The 25,343-nt window shown below is 36.3% G+C and overlaps 1 protein-coding gene across 3 annotated transcripts in view; it reads left to right on the top strand.

Annotated features, from left to right (window-relative positions):
* Positions 1-25,343, top strand: part of CTDSPL2 (CTD small phosphatase like 2) — an 89,582-nt gene that overhangs the window by 19,868 nt on the left and 44,371 nt on the right. For all 3 annotated transcript variants that reach the window (XM_008531242.2, XM_008531243.2, XM_070581819.1), the window contains exon 2: positions 8,965-9,174. In XM_008531242.2, the coding sequence (XP_008529464.1) occupies positions 8,989-9,174 (186 nt within the window). In that variant the 5' untranslated portion in view covers positions 8,965-8,988. The remainder of the gene's footprint in view (positions 1-8,964; positions 9,175-25,343) is intronic.

Genomic DNA, 25,343 nt, shown 5'->3' with positions numbered 1-25,343 from the left:
AACCCTTTCTCCCTTTTGCTGTTTTTTAAGCTATGAGGGGCTTCTTGAGGATTTCTAGTAGAGGGGGTCTCATGGCTATGGACTCCCTTAACTTTTGTTTATCTGGGAAAGTTTTTATTTCTCCATCATATCTGAAGGATGTTTTTGCTGGATAGAGTCTTCTTGTCTTTTGTCCTTCAGAGATTTTGTCCTCCAAAGATTTCAAGTTTTTGCCCTTCAAAGATTTGAATGTGTCATTCCAGTCTCTCCTAGCCTGTAAGGTTTCTGCAGAGAAATCTGCTGAAAGCCTGATAGGGTTTCCTTTGTAGGTTATTTTCTTCTGCCTTGCTGCCCGTAGTTTTTTCCCTATCATTCGCTTTTGCCAGTTTCACTATTATATGCCTTGCAGTAGGTCTTCTTACATTGACATATTTACGAGATGTGGTTGCCTCTTCCCCATGGATTTCCATCATCTTCCCTAGGCTTCGGAAGTTCTTGACTGTTATTTCTTTGAACAAGCTTTCTGCTTCATTCTCCTTCTCTTCTCCCTCTGGAATACCTATAATTCTTATGTTGCATTTCCTAATTGAGTTGGATATTTCTTGGAGACTTTCTTTATTTCTTTTTAGTCTTAGTTCTTTCACCTCCTCTATCTAAAGCATTTCAGTGCTCGATTGTGCTGATTTGATCCTTCATGATGTTCACTTGAGCGTTCAGGGAATCCATATTTTGTTTTTTCTCTTCCATTGTGTCTTTCCTCTCCAATATTTCAGATTGATTCTTCTTTATAATTTCAGTATCTTTTGTGAAGTAGCTCCTGAACTTGTTGAACTCTTTGTGTACATTCTCTTTTAATTCGTTGAGGTTTTCTTTTTTTCTTTTTTTTTAAAGATTTTATTTTTCCTTTTTCTGCCAAAGCCCCCTAGTACATAGTTGTGTATTTTTAGTTGTGGGTCCTTCTGGTTGTGGCATGTGGGACGCCACCTAAGCATGACCTGATGAGCAGTGACACGTCCACGCCCAGGATCCGAACCAGCAAAACCCTGGGCTGCCGAAGTGGAGCGTGCAAATTTAACCACTCAGCCACTGGGCCAGTCCCACGTTGAAGTTTTTGATGATAGCTATTTTGAATTCTCTGTCATTTAGATTATATGTTTCTGTGTCTTCAGGATTGATTTCTGGGTGTTTGTCATTTACTCTCTGGTCTGGAGATTTCATATAGTTTTTGATACTGCTTGAGGGCATTGTTCTGTTTTTGCACATTGTGGTATTATTTGGTTGCAGTTACTGCCTATTGCCACTGAGTGAGGGTCAAGAGCTGCGTATTTTGAGCCCTCTGTGTTCTGAGATTCTAGGCACTGGAGCCCCTGCTGGTCGGGTAGGGGGAGGGGCACTTCCTTCTGCCTCCTCTTGGGGTTTTCTTGCTTTGCTCTCATTGTCTGCTCTCCTGGAGTGTTGGCTTGTTGAGGTTTCCTGCTGTGTTGGCTTTCACCCTGGGAGTGGCTTTCCCCTAGGCTGTAAGCGCCCTCGGGACCTTTGACAGTCTCGTGAATGAATGTCCCTTCTCGACTTCTTCCCTCTTGGAGGCTGCCTGTGGTCCAGGATCACAGTCTTTTGGAGAGGCAGCAAAGTTTTCTCTTACCTTGTCCCACCTCCTTCCAGGGGCCTCCTGGAGGCCTCTCTCCCCTTCGTCATATGGCTGCGTGAGTTTCTCAGACGTCTTTTGTGCTGTGTTTGGATGTCCTCTGTTGGAGTATGAATGTCTTTTTCGTTGTATGGTGGAGGGGAGAGATTCCTGGGAGAACTCAGTCTGCCGTGATGCTGACGTCTGTGATTTGTTTTTATGGGCTTATCTTTTCTAATTTTATTGTGTGTAGGAAGTTAGGGATTTTATTTTGCTTTTTTTGTTTTTTCTTATGATAACTCTATGAGCTCTGATTTAATTTGTTACTTTTTAATGTGAAGTTTGTTTTCCTGAACTTTTAGAAGGATATTTCATTGAAGATAGTTTTTATCTTAAATGAAGTTTTCTGTTTTTTTCTTGTAACATTCAGAAATACGGAGGATTACTGTCAGAGACTGCTTAGTTTATGTTTTTCTTCCCCACTTTTTCTAGACGTTCTCTTTGCTTTTCTCATTTGATCTTGTCCTGCTGTATTTTGACTTTATTCATCTCTTGCTTCTGAGTCTTGAACCCTGTCAGTAGCTCTGGTAGTCAGGGCTTTTGTTTTTGTTATTTATTTATTTTTTTTGGTGAGGAAGATTCGCCCTGAGCTAACATCTGTTGCCATTCTTCCTCTTTTTTTTTTTTTTTAAGATTTTATTTTTTCCTCTTTCTCCCTAAAACCCCTGGTACATAGTTGCATATTCTTTGTCGTGGGTCCTTCTAGTTTTGGCATGTGGGACATCGCCTCAGCATGGTTTGATGATCAGTGCCATGTCTGTACCCAGGATTCGAACCAACGAAACACTGGGCCACCTGCAGCGGAGCACGTGAACTTAACCACTCGGCCACGGGGTCAGCCCCAACCATTCTTCCTCTTTTTGCTTGAAGAAGATTGTCCCTGAGCCAATATCTGTGCCAGTCTTCCTCTATTTTGTATGTGGGACGCCACCACATCGTCGCTGGGTGAGCATGTGTAGCTCTGCACCCAGGATCTGAACCTGTTCACCCCAGGCTGCTGAAGTGGATCATGTGAACCTTAGGCTGCCCAAATGGAGCGTGCAAACTTAACCACTATGCCACTGGGCTGGTCCTGTTGTTGTTATTTTTTAATGGAAAGTATCAAACATATGCAGAAACTAAACAGAATGATATTATGAATCCCCACATAACCATCATTCAGTTACAGTAGTTAGTAACATTTTGTCTTTTTTGTCACATCTGTACCTTCACAGACTCCCAACTTCCTCCTACCTGGTTGGTTAATGTTCATAAGAACTTTTTACAGGTGTTTATTTAGGTAAAATTTATATACTATGAAATACATAGATGTTAGCTGAAAGTTTTAACAAATAGATCCACATCCCTATCACAGCATAGGACATTACCTTTCCCCAAGGCAACTTCTATTGTGATTTTCTTCTCCTTAAGTTATTTTGCCTCTGATACACTTACTTCTAATAATGTCATCAAATATATGGTCTTTTATGTCTGCCATTACTTGGCGTAATGTCTGTGAGATCTTTTCATGTTGATGATATTAGTAATTGTTGCTTTCTGTTTCTGATTATTATTCCACTGTATAAAAACACCACAATATTCACCTTTTTGTTGTTGGGCGTTTTTCTTATATCCAGTTTGGGGCTATTGTAAATAAAGCATTAGGAATACTTTTGTAAAAGTATGTTGTAGACCTGTTTACGTTTCTCTTGGATAAAAACTTAGAAATGAAGTTACCGTATCAAAAGGCTAGGTGTCGTTTATTAGAAATTGCCCTACATTTACCAAAAACCTTATATTCCCACCAGTGGAATATGAGAGTTCTCATTGTTCCACATCTTTGCTACCATTTATTGTTGTCAGTCTTTTTAATTTTTACCGTTCAAGTAGATGTGGATTAGTATACTGTTGTGATTTTAACTTAAACTTTTGATGATGATTAATGTTGAATATCATTTCATATGCCCGTGGCCAATCTAACTTTTATGAAATATCTTCTCTAATCTTTTGCTCATTTTTCTATTGGCTTGTTTGTCTTTTTTTATCGTCTTTTGGGATTTCTTTATACATTGTGCATACAAGTAGTTTGTAAGATATATGTCTTGTGAGTATTCTCCCAGTTTATTGCTTGCCTTTTGATTTTCTTTTTTTTTTTTAAAGATTTTGTTTTTTTCCTTTTTCTCTGAAAGGCCTCCAGTACATAGTTCTGTACTTTTAGTTGTGGGTCCTTGTAGTTGTGGCATGTGGGACGCTGCCTGAGCATGGCTTAATGATTGGTGCCATGTCCACGCCCAGGATCCAAACCTGGTGAAACGCTTGGCCACCGAAGCAGTGCATGCGAACTTAACCACTCGGCCATGGGGCTGGCCCCATCCTTTTGATTTTCTTACTGGCGTCTTTTGGTGAACAGAAAATTTTTAATTTTTATGAGGTTTATTCAACTTTTGCTTTTATTATTATTTTATGGTTATTCTTTATACAAGATTATGTCATCTGTGAGGAAATGGTTTAATTTTTCCTTTCTAACGTGGATTTCTTTTATGTCTTTTTCTTGCCTAATTGCTGGCTAGAACCTCTGGTAAAATGTTGAATAGAAACAGCGAGAGGACACATCCTTCTCTTATTCTTGATCTTAGCAGGAAAGTATTTAGCTTTTCACTATGAAGTATAATGTGAGCTGTGGGTTTTTCATAGGTGCCTTTTATCAGGTTGAAGAAGTTTCCTTCTGTTCCTGGTTTGTTGAGTATTTTTGTTGTGAAAAGGTGTTGGGTTTGTTGAAATGCTTTTTCTGCATCAATTGAGATGATCATGTGGATTTTTTTCCCTTATTCCTTTAATATGGTGTATTATATTGATTGATTTTCATATGTTAAGCCACCCTGGTAGATCCCAGTTGTTCATGGTTTATAATCCTTTTATTAAGCTGCTGGATTCATTTTGCTGTTATTTTGTTGAGGATATTTGCATCTGTGTTCCCAAGGGATATTGGCTTGTAGTTTTCTTGTAGTGTCTTCGTTTGACTTCGGTATCAGGGTAATGCTGGCTTCATAGATTGAGTGGGGAGATGTTCTTCAATTTTTTGGAAGAGTTTCAGAAGGATTGGTATTCTTTAGTCATTTGATAAAATTCACTGGTGAAGCCCCTCTGGTCCTGGACTTTTCTATGGGAAGTTTTGTTTGATTGTTAAGTCAATCTCTTTACTTGTTATGAGTCTTTTAGATTTTCTGTTTTTTTTCCTTGAGTCCATTTTAGTTGTGTCTTTCCAGAAATTCATCCAGTTCATGTAGGTTATCTAATTTGTTGGTGTACAGTTGTTCATAGTATTCTCTTGTAATCCTTCTTATTTCTGTAAGGTTGGTATTAATGTCCCTTCTTTCATTCTTGATTTTAGTAGGTTGAGTCCTCTCTTGTTTTCTTCTTGGCTGGTGTAACTAAAGGCTTGTTAGTTTTGTTTATCTTTTCAAAGATCCAACTTTTGGCTTTGTTGACTCTTCTGTTTTTTGTTTTTTTAATTATCTATTTGATATATTTCTGCTCTATTCTTTATTATTTCCTTCCTTCTGCTTACTTTAGATTTAGTTTATTTTTCTCTTTCTAGTTTCTTAAGGTGGAAGGTTTGTTACTGAATTTAGGTCTTCTTCTTTTAATATAAGCATTTACAGCTATAAATTGCCCTCTGAGCACTGCTTTCAGGGCATCCTGTAAGTTTTGTTATGTTGTGTTTTTGTTCTCATTCATCTCGAATTATTTTCTGATTCCCCTTGTGGTTTCTTCTTTGACACAGTGGTTATTTAGGAGTTCGCTGTTTAATTTCTGCATATTTGTTAATTTCTCAAATTTCCTGCCTGTCATTTCTAATTTCATTCCACTGTGGCTTGAGACCATATACTTGTATGATTTCAATCCTTACAAATTTATTGGGACTTGTTTTGTGTCCTAACATGTAGTCTGTCTTGGAGAATGCTCCACGTGTAAGTTGAGAAGAATATATATTCTGCTCTTGGGTGGAGTGTTCTGTATATGTCTCTCAGGTCTAGAGAATTGTTCAGGTCTTCTATTTCATTGTTGGTCTTTTGCCTAGCTGTTCTATCTGTTATTGAAAGTTGGATATTGAAGTCTCCAACTATTATTGTTGAATTGCCTGGTTTTCACTTTTTACTCGATATATTTTGGGACTCTGTTATTAGGTGCATATGTGTTTATAATTTCCCTCTAAGCACTGCTTATTACATCCCAGAAATTTTGATGTGGCCTGTTTTTATTTTCCAGTTCAAAATATTTTGTATTTCTCTTGTGATTTCTTTTTTTACTCTTGATTTATTTATAAATATGTATTTTAATTTCTAAGTGTTTGGTCCTTTTTAGGGTTTTCTGTTTTTGATTTATAATTGTCAGATTACATACTTTGTAAGATTTTAGTCTTGAAGTTTATTGAGACTTGTTTTATGGCTCGGTGTATCATCTATCCTGGAGAGCATTCCATGTGAGATTGAAAAGTATGTGTTTTCCTCATCTGTTGTATGAGTGGTCAGTTTTGAAGTTTCATAAGTGCTTGACTGCTCCAGCCCTTTTGGACGTATTAAGTACACCTTTTACAACTCACTATTGGAGTGGACAAAAATCCTCTACATTTCAGCTTTGTTCTTTAAATGCTTTTTCTTTCCAGTGAGTACTCACTGGTTGCTTTTGAATTCTGAGGATCTTTCTCCTAAGTTTTTCCAGAACCTTCTTCACTCTCTGCTTGCAACGTGATCTAGCGTTTTGTATATACACTGTGAAAACTATTTATACTTACCTGCTAGACTTTTTGATTCTCATGGGCTGAGATTATTGTTTTCCTCCTTTCATTACCATTATGGTACCAAGTGACCAGTAAGTATTTAAGTTTTAATGAGCTGAACCTCATGAGACTGGATTACCTGTAAGTCTTTAGACTTTTAAGACATACTTTACTTTATGTCACTGTGTTATTTCATAAAATTTTATAATTCCAATTTAATGATTCAAAGTTTAAGATAGGTTCATCCTTAGGTATTTTTGAAAAGACTTAAAAAAAAATTTACAAGGGCTGGCCCCGTGGCCTAGTGGTTAAGTTCGGCGTGCTCTGTTTTGGCAGCCTGGGTTTGGTTCCTGGATGCAGACTACACCACTTGTTGGCAGCCATGCTGTGGCAGCAACCCACGTACAAAATAGAGGACTGTTGGCACAGATGTCAGGTCAGAGCCAATCTTTCTCAAGCAAAAAGAGGAAGATTGGCAATGGATGTTCATTCAGGGTGAATCTTCCTCAGCAAAAAATCCCCAAAACACAATTATAGAAATTGATTAAAAACGACTTTCTTTTTGAAGAATTCTCCCATGTATTTGCTATATGAGAATTTTCGTTTTCTAAGGAGTGCTATGCTGAAGCAAAAGAAATTAAGACAAAACTTATACACTGTTAATAGGATTATTAAGTCAGTAATACAGTCTTGAATGATAAATCCCTTTAGAAGTTAACATTGACTTCAGGAGAAAAGGCAATATTTATTTTATTTGGGGATGGCAAGTTAAAACTGAGCACCATTGGTGGTCGGAAAGAAAATGTTATTTGGAAAGATTTTGGGACTCCTCTGGTGAATCCTTTCAGTTTGGATTTTTGTTGTTCTTTTTTTTTTCTTTAAATATTGGTGCCTCAGCTACATCTGTTGCCAATCTTCCTTTCTTCTTCTTCTTCTGCTCCCCAAAGACCCCCAGTGCATAGTTATATATTCTAGTTGTAAGTCCTTCTGGTTGTGCTGTGTGGGTTGCCACGTCAGCATGGCTTGATGAGTGGTAGTAGGTCTGCACCCAGGATCCGAACAGGCAAAGCCATGGATCGCCGAGGCGGAGTGCACGCACTTAACCACTTGGCCATGGGGCCAGCTCCTGAGTTTGTATTTTTTTGTTGAAGTAGATTATATATATGTATATGTGTGTGTGTGTATATATTTTTTTTTTTTTAAAAAAAGGCTTCTAATGTTTTTTCTGTGACTGTTATGTTGAGTTAGTAAATAACTTCTTAAGCTTCCTAATTGGTCAGTGAAGACCCTATCCTTTGCCAGGAATTTCTGCACCTTTAGGAGTTTAGAGTGCTTAAATGGATTTAGACTTCTCTGTGAATGCATTCAGTGTTGTGAACGGCTATATTGTCCTCTACACTTTATAGGCTCTTCTAACTCCTTTTTCATTTTCAGCTTCAAGATGGTAAGATGAATGTATTCTTTATACAGGTGAAAAAAAACACAGTTAAGTGACTATAGCTTAGCTATTATTGAAGTAGGATTAGAATTCATATCTCTTAATTCTTAGTAGTTTTTGTATTCTGTTTCACAAATTCTAGTTCAGGGTATATGTTCTTAACTACTTCTAAGTCTTGGGACAGTTTTACCAGCCATTAATTTTCTCGTGCATAAAATGAGAGAGTTCAATTAGATTGCTTCATATTTTCTTTCTGATGTGAGCTTAGTTTTTTTTTTCTTTTTGGGCAAGATTAGCCCGCAGCTAACATCTGCTGCCAATCCTCTTTTTGCTGAGGAAGACTGGCCCTGAGCTAACATTCGTGCCCATCTTCCTTTACTTTATATGTGGGACGCCTACCACAGCATGGCTTACCAAGCGGTGCCATGTCTGCACCTGGGATCTGAACCAGTGAATCCTGGGCCGCCGAAGCAGAATGTGCGCACTTAACTGCTGCACCACCGGGCCAGCCCCTGAATTTAGTTTTTAAAGTATCATTATATATAGTAAGATTGATTCCCACAAAATGATCCAACTGCTCTTGTTACACTTGTATGATTGTTGATTATTAAAATCATGCTCATGGAATTAATCCATTCGTTGGCTGAGGGTTTTTTCCACTGTATTGTGAGCTCCAGAGGGCAAAAACCTTCCCTATCTTATATATATTATATCTTGTTTATTGTTTGCTAGGGGCTCACTTAGCCCAGTGCTGGCTCAAATGTGGTCAAATAAATATTTGCTGAATGAATGATTAAGTAAGTGATTAATGTCAGCATGAGTGGAGGCAGCATAGTGCTGTGGAAAGGGAATGAACACTCTTTGGTGTTACTCTTACTTTATTAGATCATAGGATATAGTATTTCAGAAGTTGTTAGGAAGGTTTCTTCGGATAATGTATATAAAGTTCAGAGCACAATGCCTTTCACTTAAAAATGTTAGTTTCCTATTTCAGTCTTGTGGAGACCTGGACTTTTTTTAAACCAAGAGATTTTTACTGTATAAGCTGGGCACGTATGGATACACTGGGCCTAGTTAATAACCCTTGTTATTTTTCTGTTATAGTTTTACATGTGGCACCCATAAAAGATGAGGCTGAGAACACGGAAAGCTTCTCAGCAATCAAATCAAATCCCAACACAACGCACTGCCAGAGCAAAGAGGAAATATTCAGAAGTTGATGATAGCCTGCCTTCAGGAGGGGAAAAACCACCGAAGAATGAAACTGGCCTGTTGTCTTCAATTAAAAAATTCATTAAAGGAAGCACAACCAAGGTAATAGTTTTAGTACCTTGTACTTATGTTATTAAAAGTGAAGTTTAGGTTGTTTTCTTTAAGCATATAAAGATGAGAAGTCTAATATTGTCAGAGCGTATTGAGAATGTCTATATTTTGATGTTATTTTAAGAGAATTAACTTGAAAAATATTTAGTGACCATTCACGAAAACCTTATTTATTCTACTTAATTGATACACACTTAGCCTTTTGTTTTTTCAGCATGGTATTATGGGAAAAAAGAAATTTTTCCTTATTCTTTTACTTGAATTGTTTCTTTTACTTCCTTTTCTTTCGTTTCACAGAAAAGTTAAAGTTTCTTGTCAATAATACATTGTCTAATTAGGGAGGTGATTTATCTGTCTGCATTTAACATTTGTACAGTGAAAATGTATTACTTCATTAAAGAGAAAAGAAAGTTATTAAAGAAATAGTGGATACGGACCAGGAGTTGTATCTTCCAGATTCGTACTCTGGACCAACTTGAGTGACCTTAGGAAAGTTATTTACCCCTCTAAGCCTCAGGAAAACAGTAAAATGGGACTAATACCAACTGCTTTGTCTACCTCAGAGTTGTTTTTAGATCAGATGGCAAACAAGTGGAAAAGCAGTTTGAGAAATTTTAATGCACTCTATACATGGATACTGTTATTCATTGTATGTAGATTTTATCACTTTACTAATCTTGTGTTCTTTCTTGGGATTATTATATATATAATAAAATTTTCATTATATAAGTTTCTTACTTAGATAAGTAGAAAAATAAATCACTGTGGTGACCTGTTGATAGTGGTAGATTTTGTCATCCTAGAACTAACAAAGTCTAGTTAATGGGAACCATTGGCCAAGATTTAGAAGTATTCTGTGTTTGTAGAGTTTTTCTTTTTGTTTGGTGATTTTATTTTGTTTTGTTTTCCTAATAATATAGGTAAAATTTCTTTTGTTAATTCTAAATAATTAGAATTTTTAAAAAGTTTCTTTGAGTTAATTTCTATAAACCTAGTAGTGTTCTAGTGTTACTGTATAGCAAAGATCTAATTCCTTCTAGAAACATGAATTCTTGAATCGTCATCAGCTGCTGTTGATGGGAATATTACAATGTGTTAGTTCATTCTCTGAAAAACTCTAAATATTGTAAAGTTCTTTGTCATCTTAAGGAAAATATATCTACCCTTTGCTTTCTCTCTCTCTCTTTTTTTTTTTTTTGCATATGCAAGTGCAAACCCTTCATTGCTGTGTAGCCTAAATATTTCTTGTTTTCATTATATGACAGTATATCCAGATCAGATATCCAGATCACCATCTTGGTCACCCTTTTCTGTTGTTCACAAAAGGTAACAACCAGAAGTGAAGACAGGTTTTTCCTATGTCCTCTGACTTCTGTTCATATTTACTTCCTTTGATTTGGACATTTTTCTATCAGTGTGGTGGTATATTATATCATCTATCATATTTTTTTTTTTTTTTTATCCTTTAGTAGTTAGATCCATCTTTGTTGGTCAGCAGTCTTTTTCCCATGTCAACTAAAACACTCAGGGTTTTTTATGAAATTGCTGTCAAGTTCCTTTCTTTTGAAAACCAAAATCTAGGATTTTTCATTAATTCTTACTTACTCAAAGATGTTAAATAGGATAGGGCCACTAGAAAGCTGTTTGCAGACTGTCTTATTCATTAATTAATATTTTGGGGCAAAATTTTGCCTGCAGCTACAAATTCATTTAATCATCTTGTTATTCATCCCAGATTTCTTTGTTATATTCTGTAAGATTATGAAAATTAGTATTCATTTGAATGTCTTACTGAAATCAAGGTACACTGTTGCTTTTCCTAGTGTACTAACTCTGTGTTAGGAGTAAATTAAAAGGTTAGTTTGTCATTTATTATTCCTAATGAGCTTATTTCTAATTGTTATTTCTTATCTACATTTGTCATTAAACCACATTCTTGATAATATATTCTAAAATTTTATTAAGTATCTATACAATGCTTGTTTATGTTTAGTATCTTAAATACAACATCATCATCTTTTTCAAAATTTGGGTAGGGGTTGGCACTTAATGTTTTTTAATGTCTGTTAGGTGCTTTATATCCAGTATCTCCTTAGTCATCTCCTTAACTATCTTTTGATATTTTATAGAAGAGAAAAAATGAGGTTTGGTGAATTTAGGTAACTTGTACAATGTCAATAACAGCAAGAATAATTATAAGAAATAGCTTGCCCCATAGAGAACAAGTACAACAATTACTAACAGTTACTGAGCAGTTACAGTGTGCTGTGCAGTGTTCTAGTGCTTTAAGTGTAATAAATCCTTTAAGCCTTACAAACCGTATGAAGTAGGTGCTGTCTTCTCTGTATTACAGATGAGGAAACAGAGGCACAGGGAGGTTAAGTAACTCATGTAGGGTTACTTAGCTTTAAGTAGCAACACTGATATTGGAACCTGGATAGCCTGATTTCAGAGCTTCCACTCCTCTGCACTACTCCATCTCCAATGAGCGACAGTGCTGGGATTTAAACCCAGGTACATTTGACTCTGATCCCTGTGCTTTTTCTCCTGTATCATTTGGTCTCAGAGTAGCTGGATATTGTCTTTATAGTATCATCTATCTTGTGTAAAGATTGAAATTTATTATTTTTTTTCCTCTCCCCAAAGCCCCAGTATGTAGTTATATGTCCTAGTTGTAGGTGATTCTAGTTCTTCTATGTAGGATGCCGCCACAGCATGGCTTGATGAACAGTGTGTGTAGGTCTGCACCCAGGATCTGAACCGGCAAACCCCAGGCTACCACAGTGGAGCATGCGAACTTAACCACTCAGCCATGAGGCCGGCCCTGAAAATTATTCTTGATGAAAGTAAATGAAAGTTGAGTCTTCCTATGCTACCTGCTTTGTCATTTATTTATATTCTATCATCAGCTCAAAGCTTGAAGCTTGTTCTTAACTGTAAGAAACTTTTTCCCCTAGTGTGTTTTACATATATCATTATCCTCTGTCTTGAGTCTTTCTGACTGGATGATAGGATGCTTCTCTTATTTCTACAAGTGTCCTTTTCAAAACCAAGTTAATTAGACAACTCCCTGTGCTGCCACTTTGGTTTCTTTGATACCTTTCCTTTTTCTTTTCTTTTGGACTTTTGAAGCTTTGTGGCTAGAATTGAACTTTTTAGTCTAGCTTTCTTTTTTTTTCTGTTGCCAATCTTCCTTTTTTTTTTTTTCTGCTTTATCTCCCAAAACCCCCCCGTACACAGTTGTATATCTTAGTTGCATGTCCTTCTGGTTGTGGGATGTGGGACACCGCCTCAACGTGGCCTGACGAGCAGTGCCATGTCCACGCCCAGGATCCGAACCCTGGGCCACCGCAGTGGAGCGTGCGAACTTAACCACTTGGCCACGGAGCCGGCCCCTAGCTTTCTTTTTTGAGCTATGGTCCCTTCTAAGGTATCTGACATTGCTTTCATGCCTGTCTCATGAGTCTGGACTTTTGAAACTTGCTCTCCTCATATCAGCCTACTCTTTTGCTCTTCTTTTACTTTTATGGTTTCTAGGACCAATGGCTACTGGTGTTCCTTGCCAGTTTATTATCACTGATCAATTTTTATATTTACTAACAAGTTTTAATCTGTATTCTAGTCCTAACTTTGCATAAATTAGCCATGAGACTGGGTAATCTAAACATAGGTTGTTCATTTATGAATATAAGCGTGTGTATTAGTTTTCTAGGTCTGCCATAACAAAATACCACAGACTGGGTGGCTTAAACAGCAGAAATTTATTTTCTCACAGTTCTGGAAGCTAGAAGTCCAAGATCAAGGTGTTGGCAGGTTGGTTTCTTCAGAGACCTCTCTCCTTGATTTACAGATGATTGCCTTCTTGCTGTGTCCTCACGTGGTTGCCCCTTGGTTTGTGTGTTGTCTGTGTCATAAACTCCTCTTCTTGTAAGGACACTAGTCCCTATTTGGATTAGGGCCCACCCTAATGACCCCATTTTAACTTAATTACCTCTTTAAAGGCCCTATTTCCAAATATAGTTACATTCTGAGGTTCTGGGGGTTAGGGCTTCAAAATATGAATTTTGGGGGACCAATTTTGCCCATACAGGGTGAATTAAGTCTCTAGTTTCTTTCAAATCCAGATTTTATGATTCAAAGACTTATCCCTTCTCTGATTTCAGAATTAGTAAATTTTCAGCAAGAGCACTCAGGAATTGCTCACATGCAGCCTTTCTGCTTTTACCATGGTGAGATTTCTGATGTATATTTGAAGTGAAGCCCTCACAACTAAAATATATTTGCTTTATACTAGGAGTCTCTGTACACCTTTCTAAATAGGTGGTTTCTAGAGTTTTCCCATAACAAAAATGATCTTTTCCTCTGTTCTTACCTAAATACTCTTATTCTTTCATAGTTAAGGGTCATCAATTTTGATATGGTTATAATTCTAATAGTGAAATCCTTTACCTGCTATATTAAATCACTGTTTTTAGATCGTTTAACTCTGAAAGAAGAAGTATAGCTTATACTACATTCATACATATGAAGCAAAACTCACCCTTAGTATATTTGATGTGCTCTGAATTTTTTCTATTCTCTTGTTTCTTATTCTCCTTTTAAAGGTGATCTTAATACTTGAAATTGATTTCGTGATCCACTGAGGGGTTGTGCCCCTTAGTTTGAAAACCTGGTTAGATGAAAACTTTGTTCTAACTCTTTAATCTTTGTATTACCAAGCTTCATAGGTTGTTTTTGGGAGTTTTCTTCCTTTCTACCAGAGTTAATCCCACTTGTTCATGTAAGCAAATCTCTCTAGATGTGTTCTTTAACAACTAGATTAGTGAAGTAATTTACTTTTTATTATGGAATGAAAAAAATTGGAAGCTCACACTGACTGGTTGAATTTAATGGAGGAAAAGATAATTTGTTTTAAGATTCATTCGTATTCATATTCTCTCTCTCTCTTTCTCCTTCCCTCCCTTTATATAAATGCACACACAAACCTACAAATATGCATCTGTTCATATATTTCTGTGCTCTGCTGAACATGGGCACTTAGCAACCAGACTTTCATTTCTAAATACTATCTTCCACTAAAAGGAACTAGGGCTCCTTGAAGAAATGTCTCATTCTAGGGCTTTGGTAGTAAAATTATATCCTCTGGAATGAAATAACTCATGAGACTATAATACACAGATAAATAAATAAATGAATGAAGGAAGGAAGGAGAAGTTTTTCCCTCTCTTCCCCACCCCTCATGGATCCAGTTAGTCAACATTTGTTAAAGAGACTTTACTTTCCACGTTAGATTAATTGGTATCTCGCTTGAAAGTCAGACTATATATGTGTGGATCTGTTTCTGGAATGTACAGGCATACCTCGTTTTATTGCACTTCACTTTTTTGCGCTTCGCAGATTTTGCGTTTTTTGCAAGACCCTCCGGCAACAAAAAGATGATGACTCACTGAAGGCTCAGATGATGCTTAGCATGTTTTAGCAATAAAGTATTTTTTAAGTAAGGTATGTACGTTATTTTTTAGACATAATGCTTTTGCACACTTAGTAGACCTACAGTATAGTGTAAACATGACTTTATGCATTGGGAAACCAAAAAATGTATGTGACTCGCTTTGTTCGATATTCACTTTATTGTGGTTGTCTGGAACCAAACCTGCAATATTTCCAAGGTATGCCTGTATTCTTTTCCATTGATAGGTATATCTATCTTTAGACCTGTACTATACTGTCTTTATTACTGTAACTTTTATAGTGAGTCTTGAGATGAGATAGTATAAGTCCTCCAACTTTGTTCTTTTTCAAGTTTATTATTTTAGATCCTTTATAGTTAGATGTAAATTTTCGGCTTAGCTTCTCTATTTCTCAAAAAAAGTCTACTGGAATTATAATAGAAATTGCAGGGAATATGTGGATCATTTAGTGAGAATGGACATCCTGACAATATTGAGCCTGCCAATTCATGATCATATCTCTCATTTATTTAGGTGTTCTGAATTTCTCCCAGTAATGAAGAGATTTTGCACAACTTTCATTAGTTTTATTCCTAGATAATTGGTGTTTTATGATGTGTTTTAGATGGTATGCATTTAAAAGTTTTACTTTCTAGTTGTTTGTTGCTGATATATGTAAATATAATTTGTTTTTCTATGTTGACCTGGTACTATGTGAAATTGCTAAATTCACTTAATAAATCTGGTCTTTTGTTAAGGTTTCATACAGTTTTACACATATATAATTATATCATATACCGGATAGTGACAGTTTTACTTACTTTCCTGATCTCTAGGCCTTTTATTTCTTTTTCTTCACTTACTGCATTGGTTAGAACCTCTAGTACAATGTTCAGTAGAAGTGGTGAGAGCAAACACCTTGTCTTGTTGCTGATGTTAGTGGAGAAGAGTTTGTTTACCATTAGGTATGAAGTTAGCTAAATGTTTTCCATGATTATCTTTTATCAGTTTGAGGAAGATCTCTTTCACTTCTGGTTTGCTAAAAGTTTTTATCATGTTGTGGAGTTTTGTCAAAGATTCTTGTGCATCTATTGAGATGGTCTTCAGATTTTCCTCTTTTGTTCTTTTAATATGGAGTAGTACATACATTTTTTTGAATGGAAAACAAAACTTGTATTGCTGAATTTAATTTGTTCGTTTGTCTTTGTTTGTTTTGTTTTTGTTTTTTAAGGATTTGTATGTCTATGTTCATGAGAGTTTTGGTCTTTAGTTGTCTTGATTTGTAATACTTTCAGATTTTGGGATCGGGATTATGCTGGTATCATAAAACAAGTCAAGAACTGTTTCCTCTGCTTCTCTTTTCTGAAAGAACTTGTGTTAGCTTAGTATTATTTCATTCTTAAATAATTAGTAGAATTCATTGGTGAATTCTAGAGTGGGATTTCTGGAATGTGACTGGAATTTTCTTTGTGGGGTAGCTTTTATTGTAAATTTGATTTCTTTAATATATTTGGGGTTGTTTAGCTTTCCTATTTCTTGTTTCAGTTTTGGTCATAAGTATTTTCAAGGAGTTTGCACATTCATCTAAGTTTTTGAATTATTTGGTGTGAAGTTTTTGCAATATTTCTGTATTAACTAATAATATTTGTAGGATCTATAATGATGTTCCTCTTTTCATTCCTGATGTGGATAATTTATGATTCATCTTTGTTTTGATCTTTCTTGCTAGAGCTTTATCACTTTCATTACTCTTTCAAAGAACCAACATCTGTCTTTGTTTTTCTCTTTCCTTCCTGTTTTCTATTTAATTGAATTCTACTTGTTATTTTTAATACTTTTTTTCTACTTTCTGTTTGATTTACTTTTCTAGCTTCTAGAAGTGGGAGCTCAGATCAGAGATCAGTAAACTTTTTCTGTAAATATTTCAGATAAGAAATATTTTAGGCTTTGCGAACTGTGTTGTCTCTATGGCAGGTACTATTTAACTCTTTTATTGTAGACAATATATAAGTGAATGAGCATGGCTTTGGACACTTCCGTTTGAATTTCATATAATTTTCACGTGTCATGAAATATTGTCGTTCCTTTGATTCCCCTCCCCCCCAGCCATTTAGAAAATATAAAAACTGTTTTCAGCTTGCTGGTCGTATGAAAACAGTGAGTGTGCTGGATTTGCCTTTTGGACTGTAGTTTGCCAGCCTGTTGCTTAGATCATAGATAATACACTTTGTTTTTTTTCCAATGCAAGTATTTAAGGCTGTGAATTTCAAAGTACTGCTTTCCCACACATTCTGATTATATTTTTATTACTTTATTTTCTTTGTGATTTGTTCTTTGACCCATGAATTATTTAGAAATGCGTTAATTTCCAGCTATTTGGGCATTTCTTAGATATCTTCTAATTGTTGGTTTCTAATTTAATATCATTGTGATCCAGAAATATACTCTGTATGATTTCATTTCTTTGGTGTTTTTTGATACGTTCTAGCATATAGTCTGTCTTGGTGAATGTCCCAAGTGTATTTGAAAAAAAATATGTATTTTGGAATTGTTTACTGCAGTATTCTATAAATATGAAATAGGTCAGGTTGATTGATAATATTCTAATCTTTTATATCCTTTTTTAATTGAGATGATAATAGTTTATAACATTGTGAAATTTCAGTTGTACATTATCTTTTGTTGGTCACCATATATATGTGCCCTTCACCCCTTGTGGCCCACCCACCAATCTGCTTCCCCTCTGGTAACCACTAAACTGTTCTCTTTGTCCATGTGTTAGTTTGTCTCCCACATATGAGTGAAGTCATACAGTGTTTGTCTTTCTCTGCCTGGCTAATTTCACTTAACATAATACCCTCCAGGTCCATCCATGTTGTTGTGAGTGGGACCATTTTCTCATGGCTGAATAGTATCCCATTGTATATATACAGCACATGTTTTTTATCCAAACAGCAGTCGATGGGCGCTTGGGTTGCTTACATATCTTGGCTATAATGAATAATGCTGCAATGAACATAGGGGTGTGTAAGTCTCTTTGAGTTGTTGATTTCAAGTTCTCTGGTTAAATGTGCAGTAGCAGGATAGCTGGGTCATAATGGTATTTCTATTTTTAAGTTTTGAGAAATCTCCATATTGTTTTCCATAGTGGCTGCATTAGTTTGCATTCCCTCCAGCAGTGTATGAGGGTTCCCTTTTCTCCACATCCTCTCCAACATTTGTTGTTTTTTGTCTTGGTGATTGGAGCCATTCTAACAAGTGTAAGGTGATATCTTAGTGTAGTTTTGATTTGCATTGCCCTGATGATTAATGATGTTGCCCATCTTTTCATGTGCGTATTGGCCATCTGTGTATCTTCTTTAGAAAAATGTCTGTTCATATCCTCTGCCCATTTTTCCATCAGGTTGTTTGTTTCTCTGTGGTTGAGTTGTGTGAATTCTTTATATATTTTGCAGATTAATCCCTTGTTGGATATATAATTTTCAAATGTTTTCTCCCAGTTGGTGGGTTGTCTTTTCATTTTGTTCCTGGTTTCCGTTGGCTTGCAGAAGCTCTTTAGTCTGATGAAGTCCCACTTGTTTATGTTTTCTTGTATTTCCCTTGCCTGAGTAGACATGGTACTTGAAAAGATCCTTTTAAGGCCAGCATCAAGGAATGTACTGCCTATGTTTTCTTTTAGGGATTTTATGGTTTCACATCTTACCTTCACGTCTTCAATCCATTTTGAGTTAATTTTTGTATATAGTGAAAGATAATGGTCTACTTTCATTGTCTTGTATGTGGCTGTCCAGTTTTCCCACCACCATTTATTAAAGAGACTTTTCTTTCTCCATTGTATGTTCTTAGCTCCTTTGTTGAAGGTTAGCTGTCTGTAAGTGTGTGGTTTTAGTTTTGGGTTTTCAGTTCTGTGTTGTGTGTATTGTGTGTGTTGAGAGTAAGGTGATATCTTAGTGTAGTTTTGATTTGCATTGCCCTGATGATTAATGATGTTGATGCATTGATTTATGTGCCTGTTTTTGTATCAGTACCATCCTATTTTGATTACTGTAGCTTCCTTGGTTTCCAGGAGGTTGAATATTTTCCCACATTTATTTACTAATTGTGATTTTTCTTTTGTGAATCATCTTTTACTCATTTTGACTATTGAGATTGGTTTTACTTCTAAAATTTAAATTTTTAATGTTCTCAGCTACAAAGCCAGCTTAAGTGGCATGGCCATCAGTGAAGATACTGTTAATAAAGTTACCAAAGGCCCAATATTCGCTATAGCTATCCACCCATCAGAAATTAGAACTTTGGTGACAGCTGGGGCCAAATCTGGGCAAGTTGGACTTTGGGATTTGGTAAGTTGTTATTAATTTTTTGAAGATATTAAAGTTTGACCGAAGCAAATAGCCTGCAAGAGAATACCCTAGAGCCATGTGTTTATAGACGTTACTTGAGATTTATAGTTTTGTGCTTTTGTGATTCCAAATATTAGAAATCTGGAAGAATTTAAATTTGCTTTCTAGAACTTTAACATTTTTAGCTTGAATATCATTAGTCATCTGGGCATAAACTAAGGCTAGGAAACTTTATTACAACTCTAAGTGTATATATGAAAAGGTCACACAAAGATCTTAGTTTCTTAATTATGTTTAAAATACAATTTCCAAGCTGAATCAAAATATCTTCTCAGGGATCTGCTTAAGATGATTCCAGTCATTTTTTCTGCATGTCTTGAGATGATCATGTGATTTTTATTCCTTATTTTGTTAATGTGGTGTATCACATTAATTGATTTGTGGATGTTGAACTATCCCTGCGTCCTTGGTATAAATCCCACTTGATCATGGTGTATGATCTTTTTAATGTATTGCTGTATTCGGTTTGCCATCTTGTTGAGGATTTTTGCATCTGTGTTCATCAGCGATATTGGCCTGTAACTTTCCTTCTTGAGGTTGTCCTTATCTAGCTTGGGGATCAGGGTGATGCTTGCCTTGTAAAATGTGTTGAGAAGTGTTCTGTCTTCTTTAACTTTTTGGAATAATTTCAGAAAGATAGATATTAAATCTTCTTTGAATGTTTGAGAGAATTCTCTAGAGAAGCCGTCTGGTTCTGGACATTTATTTTTTGGGAGGTTTTGGATTACTGTTTCAATCTCTTTGCTTGTGATTTGTCTATTCCATTTCTTTATTTATTCTTGGTTCAGTTTTGGGAGGTAGTATGAGTCTGAGAATTTATCCATTCCTCTAGATTGTCCAATTTGTGGGCATATAGTTTTTCATAGTATTTTCTTATAATCCTTTGCATTGCTGTGGTATCTGTTGAAATTTCTCCTCTTTAATTTTTAATTTTATTTATTCAAGCCTCCTCTCTTTTTTCTTCTTTTTTTAAATTAGTCTTTTTTTTTTTAAAGATTTTATCTTTTTCCTTTTTCTCCCCAAAGCCCCCCAGTACATAGTTGTATATTCTTCGTTGTAGGTCCTTCTAGTTGTGGCATGTGGGACGCTGCGTCAGCGTGGTTTGATGAGCAGTGCCATGTCCATGCCCAGGATTCGAACCAACGAAACACTGGGCTGTCTGCAGCAGAGCGCGTGAACTTAACCACTTGGCCACGGGGCCAGCCCCTATTCTGCTGTTTTTAGATGGAGTGTTCTGTATATGTCTATAAAGTCCATCTAGTCCGGCTTTTCGTTTAATTCCACTATCTGCTTGTTGACTTTCTGTCTGGATGATCTATCCATTGATGTAAGTGGTGTGTTAAGGTCCCCTGCTATTATTGTGTGGTTAGTATCTCCTTTGAGGTCTGTTAATAGTTATTTTATATACTTTGGTGCTCCTTTGTTGGGTACATATATATTTATCAGTGTTATGTCTTCTTGTTGGAATGTGCCTTTTATCACTATATGCTGCCCCTCTTTGTCTCTCACTGCCTGTTTTATCTAGAAGTCTACTTTGTCTGATAGAATTATGGCAACACCTGCTTTCTTTTGTTTTTGCCATTAACTTGGAGTATCATCTTCCATCCCTTCACTCTGAGCCTGTGTTTGTCTTTAGAGCTGACATGTGTTTCCTGGAGGCAGCATATTGTTGCGTCATGTTTTTTAATGTGTCCTGCCACTCTGTGTCTTTTGATTGAAGAATCCAATCCATTTCATTTAGAGTGATTATTGATATATAAGGGCTTACTGCTGCCATTTTATCACCCGTTTTCTGGTTGTTATGTATTTTCTTTGTTTCTCTTCCCATGTATTTCAGACTACCAGTTCAGTTTGGTAGTTCTCTATGATGGTTTTCTCTTTATTTATCATTTGTGTCTTTGTTCTGATTATTTGTTTAGTGGTTACCATGAGGTTTGTGTAAAAAAATCTCATAGATAAGATAGTCCATTTTCTGATAGCCTCTTATTTCCTTGATCTAAACTGACTCCATCCCTCTCCTCTTCCCCTTCTAAGTTATTGTTGTCGCAACTTATTTCATCTTGTTTTGTGATTTTTTGTGGTTAAAATGATGAGATTATATTTATTTCTGATGTTTTCCTTCCATTTATCTTTAATGTTATAGTTGTTTGCTACCCTGTTCTGATAGAGGGCTGCTATTTTCTGATGTTGTCTGTCTGTCTCCTTGCTCAAGGCTTTGTAAAACCTTGCCCTTTCTTTCTGGTATGGAGGTCTTCTTGATCATTTCTTTTAGTGGGGGGTGTGATGGCAATTAACTCACCTTTTGTTTGTCTGGCAGGTTTTTATTTCTGCATCATGTCTGATGTATTCATGGCTGAAAAAATTTTTTTTTAAACTTTTTATTGAGTTAATGATAGGTTACAATCTTGTGAAATTTCAGTTGTACATTATTGTCTGTCAGTTGTGTTGTAGGTGCACCCCTTCACCCTTTGTGCCCACCCCCATCTCCCCTTTCCCCTGGTAGCCACTAATCTGTTCTCTTTGTCCACATGCTTAAATTCCTCATATGAGTGGAGTCATACAGAGATTGTCCTTCTCCATCTGGCTTATTTCACTTAACATAATTCCCTCAAAGTTCCATCCATGTTGTTGCAAATGGGACGATTTTGTTCTTTTTTACGGCTGAGTAGTATTCCATTATATTTTTATACCACATCTTTTTTATCCAATCATCTGTTGATGGGCACTTAAGCTGCTTCTACGTCTTGGCTGTTGTAAATAGTGTTGCAGTAAACATTGGGGTGCATGGGAGTTTTGGAATTGCTGACTTCAAGCTCTTTGGATAGATACCCAGTAGTGGGATAGCTGGATCGTATGGTAGTTCTATTTTTAATTTTTTGAGGACTCTCCATACTGTTTTCCATAGTGGCTGCACCAGTTTGCATTCCCACCAGCAATGTATGAGGGTTCCTTTTTCTCCACAACCTCTCCAACGTTTGTTACTATTTGTTTTAGTTATTTTTTTCATTCTAATGGGTGTAAGGTGATATCTTAGTGTAGTTTTGATTTGAATTTCCCTGATGATTAGCGATGATGAGCATCTTTTCATGTGCCTATTGGCCATCAGTATATCTTCTTTGGAGAAATGTCTGTTCATGTCTCCTGCCCATTTTTTGATTGGGTTGTTTAATTTTTTGTTGTTGAGTTGTGTGAGTTCTTTATATATCATGGATATTAAGCCTTTGTCAGATGTATTACTTGCAAATATTTTTTCCCAGTTAGTGGGTTGTTTTTTTGTTTCAATCCTGTTTTCCCTTGCCTTGAAGAAGCTCTTTAGTCTGATGAAGTCCCATTTGTTTATTCTTTCTATTGTTTCCCTTCTCTGAGAAGACATGGTGTCCAAAAAGATCCTTTTAATACTGATGTCAAAGAGTGTACTGCCTACATTTTCTTCTAGAAGCCTTATGGTTTCAGGTCTCAGCTTTAGGTCTTTGATCCATTTTGAGTTTATTTTGGTGAATGGTGAAAAAGAATGGTCAATTTTCATTCTTTTTTGTTTGTTTGTTTTTTTAAAGATTTTATTTTTTTCCTTTTTCTCCCCAAAGCCCCCCAGTACGTAGTTGTATATTCTTCGTTGTGGGTCCTTCTAGTTGTGGCATGTGGGACGCTGCCTCAGCGTGGTTTGATGAGCAGTGCCATGTCCGCGCCCAGGATTCGAACCAACGAAACACTGGGCCGCCTGCAGCGGAGTGCGCGAACTTAACCGCTCGGCCACGGGGCCAGCCCATCAATTTTCATTCTTTTACATGTGGCTTTCCAGTTTTCCCAGCACCAGTTGTTGAAAAGACTTTCTTTTCTCCATTGTATGCCCTTGGCTCCTTTGTCGAAGATTGGGTGTCCACAGATGTGTGGTTTTATTTCTGGGCTTTCAATTCTGTTCCATTGATCTGTGCACCTGTTTTTGCACCAGTACCATGCTGTTTTGATTACTGTGGCTTTGTAGTATGTTTTGATGTTAGAGATTGTGATGCCTACAGCTGGGTTCTTTTTTCTCAGGTTTGCTTTAGCAATTCGGGGTCTTTTGTTGCTCCATATGAATTTTAGAATTCTTTGTTCTAATTCTGTAAAGAATGTCGTTGGGATTCTGATTGGGATTGCATTGAATCTGTAGATTGCTTTAGGTAGAACAGACATTTTAACTATGTTTATTTTTCTAATCCAAGTACATGGAATGTCTTTACATCTCATTATGTTGTCATCTATTTCTTTCAGAAAAGCCCTGTAATTTTCATTGTATAGATCTTTCACGTCCTTCGTTAAATTCACCCTGAGGTCTTTTATTCTTTTTGTTGCAATTGTGAATGGTATTGGGTTCTTGTGTTCTTTTTCTGTTAGTTCATTATTAGAGTATAGAAATGATATTGCTTTACGTAAATTGATTTTATACCCTGCAACTTTCCTGTAGTTGTTGATTACTTCTAAAAGTTTTCCAATGGATTCTTTGGGGTTTTCTATATATAAGATCATGTTGTCTGCAAACAGTGAGAGTTTCACTTCTTCCCTCCCTATTTGGAGTCCTTTTATTCTTTTTTCTTGCCTGATTGCTCTGGCCAGGACCTCCAGTACTATGTTAAATAAGAGTGGTGATAGAGGGAATCCTTGTCTTGTTCCTCTTCTCAGGGGATGGTGCTCAGTTTTTGCCCATTGAGTATGATGTTGGCTATGGGTTTGTCATATATGGCCTTTATTATGTTGAGGTAGTTCCCTTCTATCCCCATTTTGTTCAGAGTTTTTATCATAAATGGCTGTTGGATCTTGTCCAATGCTTTCTCTGCATCTGTTGAGATGATCATGTGGTTTTTATTCCTCAGTTTGTTTATGTGGTGTATCACGTTGATTGATTTGCAGATGTTGAACCATCCGTGTGTCCCTGGTATGAATCCCACCTGATCATGATGTATGATCCTTTTGATGAATTGCTGTCTTCGGGTTGCCAAAATTTTGTTTAGAATTTTTGCATCTATGTTCATCAGTGATATTGGCCTGTAGTTCTCCTTTTTCGTGCTGTCCTTGTCAGGCTTTGGTATCAGCGTGATGTTGACATCGTAGAATGTGTTATGAAGTGTTCCATCCTCCCTCATTTTTTGGAATAGCTTGAAAAGGATAGGTATTAAATCTTCTGTGAAAGTTTGGTAGAATTCCCCAGGAAGGCCATCTGGTCCTGTGGTGTTATTCTTTGGGATGCTTTTGATTGCTGTTTCAATCTCTTTCCTTGTGGTTGGTCTGTTCAAATTGTCTGCTTCTTCTTGAGTGAGCTTTGGTAGATTGTAGGAGTCCAAGAATTTATCCATTTCCTCTAGGTTATGAATTTTGCTGGCATATAGTTTTTCGTAGTACTCTCTTGTAATCCGTTGTATTTCTGCAGTGTCTGCTGTTGTTACGCCTTTTTCATTTCTGATTTTGTTTATTCGAGCTTTCTCTCTTTTTTTCTTTGTACGTCTGGCTAGGGGTTTGTCAATTTTGTTTATCTTCTCAAAGAACCAGTTCTTTCTTTCATTGATCCTTTCTACTTCCTTTTTTGTTTCAATAGCATTTATTTCTGCTCTGATTTTTATTATTTCTCTCCTTCTGCTTACTTTGAGCTTTGGTGGTTGTTCTTTCTCTAATTCTGTTAGGTGTAGTTTAAGATTGCTGATTTGGGTTTTTTTTTGTTTGTTAAGATGTACCTGAATTGTGATGAATTTTCCTCTTAATACATCTTTTGCTGCATCCCATATGACTTGGTATGGCATGTTATCATTTTCGTTTGTCTCCAGGTATTTTTTGATTTCTTCTTTAATTTCTTCAATGATCCATTGCTTGTTCAATAGCATATTGTTTAGTCTCCACATCCTTCTGCCTTTCTCAGGTTTTTTCTTATAATTAATTTCTAGCTTTATAGCATTATGATTGGAGAAGATGCTCGTTATTATTTCAATTCTTTTAAATTTGTAGGGGCTTGAATGGCTACAGACAGTGGAAGAAAGAGAACTAAGAATTTAAAAAACTGAAGAAAACCTCAGAGAAATAGCTGACTCATTGAGAAAATGCAACTTAAGAATGATCGGAATTCTTGAGGGCGTGGAAAAGGAAAATCGAGCAGAAAGTGTGCTCAATGAAATAGTAGATGAGAACTTTCCAAACCTAGGGTTTGAGAGAGAAATGTGTGTGGAGGAAGCTTTCAGATCTACTAGATTTCTCAATGTAAAAAGACCTACTGCAAGGCGTATAGTTGTAAAAATGGCAAAAATGAATGACAAAGAAAGAATACTCAGGGCAGCAAGGCAGA

This window comes from Equus przewalskii, chromosome 1 (genome assembly GCF_037783145.1).
Source record: "Equus przewalskii isolate Varuska chromosome 1, EquPr2, whole genome shotgun sequence".
NCBI lineage: Eukaryota > Metazoa > Chordata > Mammalia > Perissodactyla > Equidae > Equus > Equus przewalskii.
Note: the sequence above shows the minus strand (reverse complement) of the source record. Positions and strands in the feature narration are given on the sequence as shown.